The following is a 10,965-nucleotide window of genomic DNA, read 5'->3' as shown; positions in this document are numbered from 1 at the left end:
GCTCTGGGCTTGCATGTGTCATTTACTTTTTACACCAAACCTCATCAACGACATTAAGGTTTCATTAGTTATGCCTTCTTATGAAAACAAAGTTTTGATGTCCAGAAATCGCGGAATCTTGAATCAGAGCTGACATTATTAAGTTCATTATGCTTTATAAAAGTTCTCTGTGGTTAAGTTTAACTTACAAAAACGTTCCTTATAGTTTCAAATCATATGAAATACTGGTGGAAATCATCAAAAGTAACAGGAGGACATTAAATGACACAATTATCCTAACATATACAAGCAAAAAAAAAAAAAAAACCTCTAACAACCACCATGATTAAGCAAATCTGCGGAAAAATCCTATGTGATTAAGCAAACATGTGGAAAAGTCTTTTGTGGTTACCAATTGCCACCACTGCCCTTCACTTTCTGCCGCCATTCTCCCTTCCATTGCCATCTTGCTTCCTCTCCCTTTTTCTCTCCTTTCCCCCTCTTTTTTTTAAATGGCGGAGTCAAGACCTCAGGGTTAGAGGGATCAATTTTCGACATCACATAAAATATTACAATAAAAAAGTGCTTATGTTAAACATACTTTTTCGTTATTTCAATTATATTTTGACATCTAAATTATGCTATAATATAGTGGTAGTTTAGCGACGTTAAAAGAGTTTGTTTTGGATTTATATCAATAATTAACCTTAATTAGATCTAACTCTTTTGTGAAGCTTAAGAATTAAGAATTCTTAATTTAGTAAGAGAGGCCAATCATTATCATTACTGTATAAAAAGTATGAACGTTGGCATTAGGAAATGCAAGTATAAGCGCTTTTTTATCTTAATTTTTGTTATCCCTAAATTATCCTCGTGTCTTTGAATTAGAATTGTTGCATTTTAATGTGGCACTAGTCCCTCTCATGTAACTGCTTGGCTTATGAATAAAAGAGCTTGTTAAAAAAAATGTGGCACTAATTAAAAGAAATAAAACACTCCAATTGATTACATTTTAATAGTATTGGTAATTATAATTTAAAATGGCTCATTAAAAACTATTTATCTACCCTTGGACTCCATCTCCAATTATTATACGTATTAAAATTTCTTAATTGAAGTATGAAAATTTTTTCATTAGTCATTAGTTGAGATTCTAAAAAAAAAAAAATTCAATTTCAAAAAATAGATACTCTCTAGAAAATGAAGAAACATACAAGGACAAGAGACCTTATTCATCTGTATATCTTCATACAAATATCACAAGTAAATTTTACATTACTATATAAAAAGTATGAATGTTGGTATTAGAGAGTGTAAATGTAAGCACTTTTTAATCTTAGTTTTTGTTATTCCTAAATTTCTCTCATGTCTTTTAATTAGAATTATTACATTTTAATACGGCACTAATTAAAAGAAATAAAAACACTCCAATTGATTACATTTTAATAGTATTGGTAATTACAATTAAAAATTGCTCATTAAAAACTATTTACCTACCCTTGGACTCCATATCCATTTATTATACGTATCAAAATTTCTTAATTGAAACCTGAAAAATTTCTCATTAGTTATTAGTTGAGATTGTAAAAAAATAAAAAATAGATACTCTCTAGAAAATGGAGAAACATACAAGGACAAGAGAACCATTATTCATCTATATATCTTCATACAAATATCACAATTAAATTTTACAATTATGCACTTTTTACCAATATGAAGAATTTTTCATGTTGCACCCAATGAAATTTTAATATACAAAAAATGATGACACATTTATAAGTAAAATAGCAGTATTAAACTGAAAAAAAAAAAAAGAAATCTGAAATAGCACCATACAAACCACTATTATCTTTAAATATTAACCGATCAAAAAAAGAAAAACTAAAAAAAAATTGAAAACTATTTATAACATGACATAAAGTAAATAGCAAATGAATTAAAAAACTAGAATACTATTCAAATAATACCAAAGTCAACATCCAAATCACTGATATCTAGGGGAAGACAAACAGAGTGTTATTGACAATAAAATAGTAATGCTTCATTTGTATTGGTTTGAGCAAACCAAATCCATCCATCAAGCTAGAAGCCAGAAGCCATCTCGAATGATAAAATAAGAATTATAATAAGAGTAAATTTATAATGAAAAATGATAAACTGAAAATGATATCCAAATTATTTTGGTGATGTCCAAATACCATTATTTTTCTAATGATTACATATATTTATTGTATTGCAATATTAATGAATAATGGAAGCTGTTATGAAATGAAAAACTTTAAAATTAAGTAAATTTCATTCAGGGTGACAATTGTAATTTGACATTTAGTGCATTCCGATAATTAATAATAATGATAGTGATTATGGATTAAAAGTTGGCAATTAAAAAATAAAACGCTACAATATAAAAAAATTAATATTAAAATTGTTAATTAGCCACAATTCTCATTCCAATTCCTTGATCATAAAAAAAATAATACTAAAACCAAAAATATTGTGCTCATATGAAAAAAGTAGACTTGTTGCTTTTGCTTCGCATTGGATTGTGCTAAAAATGTGAATAAAAGAAAAGGAAAATAGAAAAACTCCAACTATCTCTATCTATAAAATTTTAATTATTAGAATGTACAAACCAAAAAAACTTTATGTTGTGGATCATTTATACTCCATTATTGACAAAATAGAATTAACATAATACAAAGAATTCAAATTACATGTATCTTTATTTTTCTAACTTAATTATATTCTTCGTTTAAAAAAAATTGTGACGATTGTGGTTCATATGCAATAGAATCATGAATATACAATAATTTTGGTAAAACATGATATTACCAATATTTGATATGTTAGAGTTCAAACTCTAAATCAAAAAGTATTTGGTTCATGATTTCAAATTTAATCCTAAGGGATATGTCAACTATATTAGAATGTTTTCTGTCTCTTTTCATTTAATAAAATTTTTAAAAGTAACTAGTTTAAAAAATAAATAACATAAAAATACTATATTATGATGTTGATGATCAAAATTTCATAAAAAATTTTTAGTATCTAAAGAATAATATATTTTAGGGTTAAAAACAAAAAAAAACCCATGTGGCATATCTAATACACAGAAAAGTCATCCGTGGTTTCAAAACATACAAAACGACACCTTATGTTTTGAACTAAATTGTTAACTAATAAAATTAGTTAAATTTAACGAAATCCGGTAAATTTAACGGAAAAATTAATAGAATATGGTAAATTTAACGGTAAATTTAACGAAATTTGATAAGTTTAACGGCCGAAACCGTCATTTTCGTTAAGTTTAACAAATTCTGTTAGTTTACAATTTAGTTCAAAACATGAGGTGTCATTTTATATGTTTTGAAACTACGGGGGGCTTTTCTATATATTACATATACCATAGGGAGCTTTTTTGTTTTTAACCCTATATTTTAAGATATTACAATCACGTGCAAAGCAAGTGAACTATTACTAGTGTAACTAAAAAAGACAGATTGAAAATTTTAGAGGGGACAATATAGATAAGAAAGAGAATTTCAAAAATATTAGGGCCAAAGTTGATAAGAACAAAAATGTTAAATATTTTAGCGGGGGAGGGGGACAAATAAAGGAGTAACCGTCAGTTTTTCCAAATTAGTTCAAACCACGGGATATTAGAGTGTATGTTTTAAAATATAGGGTGCTTTTTTATAGGTTCGCTTAACCACAAGAGGTTTTTTGACATTTTACCCTTAAATGGTATAATAAATATATCAGCTAAAAATTTGTTTGTTTTTAGTATAAATACTTAGGAGGGATTTGAACCCCCGACACCGTGGTTCGTAGCCACGTGCTCTAATCCTCTGTGCTACAGGCCCCACCTCGTCTCCACTGGATATGTTACCGGGAGTACCCTCAAAAAAGGGACTCCTCTCCCCAGCCATTTCGGGTTAAGAAGATGTGAAAGCGCGTTTATCTCTATAAGAACGGTGCGTTCCGAGGTGTGAAGTGGGAGAGAAGGGATGTCATAATTGGGGTTTTGAATAAGACGACCTTTTTCTTTTTCATTTTTTCGTTTTCATATATTGAAAAAGTAATAAGAATGAGAGGTCTTAAGCTTTTTATCATCCTGGCGTCGAGCTATTTTTCCGCAGGACCTCCCCTACAGTATCGTCACCGCGTTTATCTCAAATCCGTGAATTCAGACGATTTTCTTCACTTTTTCAAATTAGTTCAAATTATGAGATATCGAAATATATGTTATAAAACTATATGGGTTTTTTTTTGTTGTAGATCCGCTTAATTAGAGGAGACTTTTCTGCATTTTACGCTTATTTCTTTAATTTAAAACTAGATTGCCTGAAATACATACCATTATGCATATCAAAATACTTCCACCAAATTCTTAGCAACGCCATTGAATAAATTGATAGTTAATGGTCTCGTATAAAGAAATTCTAGCCAGCTTTTTGTAACTTTCGATAGCTTAGTAAGGAATGAGGACACTTTGTCAAGTCTATAATCTTAGCGCCACAACTATGTGGATATTGCTCATCGATGAAAGCAAATATATGAAACTTCGTAGTCTGCCTAAATACAATCATCAGAAACTCCCTCAAAACTCGATCCAACAACAAAATCCAGACGCGCGAGACCCAATTCCCATAAAAGCTCCAGCTGATGTGTATAGAAGCATGCTACCTGTCTCTTCTTCGTTTGAAGCCCAACCCCAATAAGAAGAGCACCTGGAAGAGCACAATTGTTTGGGCTTAGAATCAGAAGAAATGGATGGATGAATTGATTTCAACTGCACAAGCAGATGGTCGAAGTTTTTTCAGAGAGGACGGAATCAGGAGAACTTAAAGAAGATCAGGAGACAGTAGCTTGTACACAGCATTGACAAACCAATCCTCTTATGGTCCTCAATGGCATTGATACTTTCTCTGCTCTCGTAGAAGCAAGACAGATGAAGGAATAGCAGGCGACAATTCGAATTTTACACTTCCTTTATTGCTTAAGCACAGTCCATTCCTTTTACAGTCAGATCAGAATTTTAGAATCAAAAGGACATCGATAAATGCTGCAAACTCGAAAGCTGGGGGTGACTAGCCCTTGGACAATTTCCCCGAGAGGACATCAAAGTTTGCGATGCCCCAGGATTTGTTATCTTTCGGTTGGTCAGATGATATCAGGGAAAAGCTGATTTGCCACTCTAGGATTCAGTAGGCAGAAAAGCTGATTAATTTCTCATAGAACTGTCGAGGCAGACCTGCAAAATGAATTTCCAAACAGATTCTTGGAACAAAAAGCTTGATTGAATTGCATTTACATCTCAATACAGTGATTCAACTTACATGTTTCATGCTCCAAAAAAGGGAAACTACTCTAACAGAGTCACAGCGGAAAGTATAATAGAAGGCTCAATGCCTTCACTAATTCCACACATATTCACATCATTGCTGTACCATTTCACCAATATTTCAAATCAAAACCCTAAACAAACAAAATCCATTTAAATGGAGAAATGATACTGGACTACATTTGCCTCTGCATTATCATAAACCTTCTTCTACTGACTCCACCAACACGTTCACCTAATTTTGCTAAATGTGCCATCCTCCTTTTTGCTGATTCGGAAGCTCCCGTCTTCTTTGGTGGCTTCTCGTCAACTGGATCATCTTCAACAAACTTAAAACTTCCATCAGGAGAAGTTAGTTCACCTGATACATGGATTATCTGCTTCAGCTTCTCTACAACTTCACTCATCTTTGGTCTGTCCCTAGCACTCTTTACCAAACAACTATCAGCTAATCTGGCAATAGCTACAGCTGCACTATGAGAGTACTGATTTCCGAGTCTTGGGTCCATTATCATTCCAAATTTCCTGCTATTAGCAGGATACTGTTTTACCCAATCCAAGAGCTTCTGCTCTGGCCTGGGTCTATCTCTTTCTAGTGACCGCCTACCAGTTAAGATCTCGTATAGCACAACACCAAAGCTCCAAACATCACTCTTGGCTGTCAGGTGACCCGTCTCAATATAGTCTGGTGCTGCATATCCATATGTACCCACAACCTAGTCACAGAAAGCAGGCTAATGAGGTCAGTCACTGTCAAATAATGTTTAGATCACTCCTTCACCATCTTCATGAAATCAAACTTTAGTTGACATGTATCTATTCACAATAATAAGTTAGATTTACCGCTGTAGAAACATGAGTGTGTTCACCAGTGGGTCCTTCCCTGGCAAGCCCAAAGTCTGAAAGCTTGGGCTTGAAGTCCTCATCCAGTAGCACATTCGATGCCTTAAAATCTCGAAATATGACCTAAAAGATTGATGACAGTCAGCTAAGCATTTATGACAGGAAAGCACAAGTGCATTAAAGCAGTTTCTCAGTGCTTATTGTCTACATCAAACATCACCAACATACTCGTGATGTTGGAAAAATGATACTAGGTTACCTTTGCAAGATCATGCTCAGTTTCTTAGTATGACAGTCTAATATATAGGTCTCACAGATGCTGTTGATCAATTGCAGTAAGTAGGGCTAAATAGATCATCTTGTGGTAATCTTTAATAAGGTTGTGTGGCATAGGATCAAGAGTAAAAACCTGAACTTCCAATTCTTCATGCAAGTAAGCCAATCCATGAGCTGCTTCCAGCACTATCTGCAGTCTCCTTTCCCAAGAAAGAGCAGGATAGGCCCTATTGAATAGATGATCTTCCAGGCTTTTGTTTTGCATGAACTCGTACACAAGTAGTCGCTGAATACCTCTTTCTCCATCAACAGCACAATATCCAATAAGTTTAACAAGATTTGGATGCTCCACGACACCCAGAAATTGCACTTCTGCCACCCACTGCTTATGACCCTGCATTGACAATAAACCTTTTCCACAGTCAATATTCAAACCACAAAGGTGGTTGAAAATTGAAAAGGCAAATTCCCAAACACAAAGCAGGCATCTAGGCAAGTGGTGGCTAAGTAATAAATTACACTGCTAATTTCATTGGTCGCAAGCAATACTTTGCGCATGTACCAGTTCAACCACACAAGTAGAAAGATGACCCCACTCCAGAATTTTATAGTATTTACAATGAAGAAGTGGCTGATTTGCTTACTATAGGATTCTCCCTTCATCTCAAGCAGTCCAATGATACAATAAATCACCTATGTGAAAGCGGGGGAGCACAAGTTGAGGAGGGGAGGGGTGGGGGACATGGAAGAACAGTCAGAAAATAAGCCCACATAGAACAGGCCCAATGATGGGGAGAGCTGTATGGTAAACTATCATCCTAAAAATCTTGATATCTCACAAATCCTCCCAATAAGATGGCCACAGTCATGACAAAGGATTATTAAGCAAGCATCTTCATCTCAACTGCTAATGCTTAAATGAGTTTACATTTTCACATACACAAATGATGAAATCTAAACACATGGCCGCCATCTACGCAATGACATCTCCATTGCCAATAAGATACTTTTTCAGAAACAACAAATTCCTCACTGCACAACCAGATTGATAGGGCTGTACAGCCCATAGAATCCTACTGTAAGGGACCTCATGCTTAAGAGTGGATGCACGATTGAACCACATTCAGTTAATCAAGACTTAAACCACATCAAAATGATCTAGCCAGGGGCGTTTTGTGCTTATTGAGAGAGAGTATGTCAGTCACCTGATGCATACTTAGCCTAATTGTAGACTTGGAGGGGGGGAGTTAAAACAGCTGTCTAGGACAGTCCCAATAAATCTGAACTCTCAATCAGTGCACCGCAGTTGAAGACAAACCATTGGAGGAAGTGACAAGAAAATCACAAGATTCTGGGCCTACATCTGAATTTTGAATTAATGACCATTTTACTGATAACTTCAGAGATTAACAACATCGGTTGCAACATGGGGAGTTCTCACTTTCTTAATTTTTTGCACATCATCAGACTTCAGGTAACATACTCTGAATGCCTTCCACAACTCAAAACTACTAATGGAATTGGGCAGCAAATCATAACAGCCCGCTAATCCCACCAATGATGCACAAGCGTGATCTATCATACCAACCAAAACATCAAGCGCTTGAAAGTTCTATGACCAACAAATGAAACAGATAAAAGACAAGAAAGATTAGGCTTACCTGAAAGCCATCTCTGTTAAGTTTCTTAATAGCAACAACAATGGGGTCACCCTTTCCACCAACAGGCTTGATTGTACCTTTATAAACGCTTCCAAAACCTCCTTCTCCAATCTTAAGCAACCTATTGAAATTATTGGTGGCTCGAGCTAGCTCTGAGAATGAAAAGACCCTCAAATTCTGAGCTCTCTCTTCATACAATTCAGTTACACTACGGAGCGAAGTGGTTGAACCAGAAGACTTAGCAACCCTCTCAGAAGTGGCAGAACATGACGATTTGGACACCCTGTCAGCTGCTGAAATATCAGATTTGCTCTCACATTTTAAAATTGGTGCTGATCTTTGTTCCTTACTCTTAGTCCTATCCTTAAAGTAATGAAAACACTTCATTTCTCGTCCTTTTTTTCCACCCCCAGATCAAACAGCGCTTTCAAGATTGAATTTTTAACTCCTCAACTGCCATTAAACTCCTGCTGGAAACAGAAAAAAGACAAATGGAAGAAGACAAAATTACTGCCTCAAAACTTTTTAACATCACCAATCATCATCATAGAAGAAGAAGGTTTTTTTTTTTTTTGGGATGGGGTGGGTCGGGGGAGAACACGTCAAGGAGAAAGAGAGAAATTTCACCAGCAAATTCAGAGGAAAACTTCACATGTGCAAGATTAAATACAAAGAAATCCCAATTGAAAGGACAGAGAAAAGGTTCAGGAAAGGCAAAGTTCAGCGAAAATTCCATTAAATACTACCAGAACTGAACCCGCAAAGAAAACTAGCCCACATCGAGAAAATGATAAAAAATGGAAACTAAAGAAAGATGAGGACCACCTAAATGGAACGACAGTTGAAAGGAGGGAGGCACCATTTATTACAAACCTGTACAAATAATGGAAAGCTATTCAATGGGATGCAACTAAAATCGTCAACAGCACAAGCAGAAGGGATGTTACCTTCGTGATGTCAACAGCCCCAAGTACCATGTCCTCTTGGTAGCTTTTACTTTTGCAACCACTTGGACTCAAAATCAAAGGAAGTTTTTCAACTTTCAGACCTTCAACGCGTTTTGCATAATCTATCTTTTAAATACTCTGCTACTTCCATTCTTGAATTGCAACAATTATACTAGCACACTAATTTCTTTAAACAACTTATGAGGAAACAAGTTATTGGGGTTTGACAAGAAGTAGTCGTTTATTTCTTTTCTGACTTCTAGTGCTGGGCTTGGCTAATCCGTTCCTGTGACTTGTGAGATACGAATATTGTCAGAAATGAAAGGGATTTTGACAAATGGTTTTGTCTGGCTGTGCCAATAAAAATTGAAAAAAAAAATACACAGGAGAGGTCCCAAGCTTTTCGGGGAGCTTAGCTGGTACGTGGACTGATCACTGATCTCGGCTTATCTTGGGACTTATATGTAGTCTTGTCTTATACTTTAGTTCACAGGAATCTAAAAACTTTTGATTACGTCGTTTAATCTAGAATGAATGGTGGGGCTTGTCTGGTTCATTGATGTTAGCTTACCAAACACCAACTCAGATTGAAGAACTCAGGAGGAGGGCTAACAGTAACAAGCCACCGCCACCAGCCAATCACCTTTGGCTTTCGACGTGAATAATTTGGGAAGCTATGACCGACCAATTGTTCTAGTGAATTCTTTCCACTAGTTTTTTCTATTAGGCTCGGCTGCTGTGGATTTAGAATTGTGCACATGGCCAAGAAGTTAGAATGAATTCTTTTGGTAGAATACATGTGTGCGTAAAAAAATTGACAATGTACTGACATTAATTTTTGATATATACCAGTGGTCCTAAATTCATAATTCCTGTAAAACCTGAAGTTAAAATTTAGATTGAGATCGCTTATTCTGCTTCCGTTAATGTTAAAACTATCAGTATAACAAAGATTAATACAAAGCATTAAGTTTCGAGTTTGTTTGAATAGAGTATTATTTGAAATAATTATTGAAGCATTTTTCTATTATGTGATGTATGTAAGATAAAAAAAGGGTTAGAAATATAAAAGGGTGAGTTGGAAAATGTGTTTATGACGTAAGTTAAATATTATTTGAAAAAATAATAATGTATCCAAACAAACCTTTACTAAAGCAAAACACGGTCAACCTTTAGACCAAGAAATTTGAGAATTTGACTTGAGCAGGAGGATGTTGATAATTATTTAAATGATTGCAGACCAAATCCAAATAAGCCCACCTTTCACTGTTCAGACGTTTTTGTCTTTTCCGTGCAATGCAAGGAGACGTACCAAGATTATGCCAACTACTGGTGTGACAGAAGTCCACAAGTCATTTTCTTGTAATCTCTATTTCTTTGTTTGCTTGTTAGATAAATTAATTCTTCCTTGGTTAGGTTGCACATGGACTTGGCAAATTAATTCATCCTTTCTTGTAGGACGAAGCTTGGATTTATTAAAGAGTGGGACCACCATTTAGATTATCAATATTTAGAAGAAGATTATGCATTATATTACTTACGGGTAAATCTTTTATGCACTGATAATGTATACACTAGTGGGTCCAAATGCATGATACATATACAGAATTTGATGTTTAAATTCAAATTCAAATAATGTGGCGTTCATCCAACCCCGTCAGTGTATACACTGACAGTGTAGGAAAGATTAATCCTTATATTATTTGAGAGGAGTCAATTGCCGGTCAACCCATTTGTATTTTGATATTTATGATTAAAAATGTAGATTCAATGCATAGATTTACAGAACTAATTTTGGTGAAGTAAATGTTATTTAGTGTTAATTGATCATTTCCTCTCTTTCTATCCCATGTATGAATTTGGTCGGTCGCCAGCCAAGCTCAAATTCTACCAATAATGTAACATGCCAACGACT

General features: G+C 34.7%; 1 protein-coding gene across 7 annotated transcripts; it reads right to left on the bottom strand.

Annotated features, from left to right (window-relative positions):
- Nucleotides 1–5,241: 5,241 nt before the first annotated feature.
- Nucleotides 5,242–9,702, bottom strand: LOC140036916 (probable serine/threonine-protein kinase PBL19). Of its 7 annotated transcripts, none has more exons than XM_072080050.1 (6): nucleotides 9,051–9,702; nucleotides 8,929–8,976; nucleotides 8,104–8,573; nucleotides 6,576–6,836; nucleotides 6,167–6,289; nucleotides 5,242–6,039 (listed from the first exon to the last, which is right to left on the bottom strand). In XM_072080050.1, exons 3-6 carry the CDS (start codon nucleotides 8,488–8,490, stop codon nucleotides 5,500–5,502), a joined length of 1,311 nt encoding a protein of 436 aa, XP_071936151.1. In that variant the 5' UTR covers nucleotides 8,491–8,573; nucleotides 8,929–8,976; nucleotides 9,051–9,702; the 3' UTR covers nucleotides 5,242–5,499. The 7 variants fall into 7 exon arrangements, with proteins under 7 accessions (XP_071936151.1, XP_071936150.1, XP_071936153.1 ...); XM_072080049.1 differs by having other exon boundaries at nucleotides 8,104–8,570; XM_072080052.1 differs by lacking the exon at nucleotides 8,929–8,976.
- Between the last annotated feature and the right edge of the window lie 1,263 nt (nucleotides 9,703–10,965).

This window comes from Coffea arabica, chromosome 2e (genome assembly GCF_036785885.1).
Source record: "Coffea arabica cultivar ET-39 chromosome 2e, Coffea Arabica ET-39 HiFi, whole genome shotgun sequence".
Lineage (NCBI taxonomy): Eukaryota > Viridiplantae > Streptophyta > Magnoliopsida > Gentianales > Rubiaceae > Coffea > Coffea arabica.
The sequence above is the reverse complement of the archived record's forward strand: the minus strand, read 5'-3'. Positions and strand labels throughout refer to the sequence as shown.

What these genes read in the sequence shown, in the direction of transcription:
- LOC140036916 (XM_072080050.1), bottom strand. Translation starts at nt 8,490, where the DNA reads ATGAAGTGTTTTCATTACTTTAAGGATAGGACTAAGAGTAAGGAACAA. An exon ending in TTAACAGAGATGGCTTTCAG is followed by an intron (nt 6,837 to 8,103) that starts GTAAGCCTAATC and finishes TTGTCAATGCAG; the next exon opens with GGTCATAAGCAGTGGGTGGC. An exon ending in ACACTCATGTTTCTACAGCG is followed by an intron (nt 6,040 to 6,166) that starts GTAAATCTAACT and finishes TTCTGTGACTAG; the next exon opens with GTTGTGGGTACATATGGATA.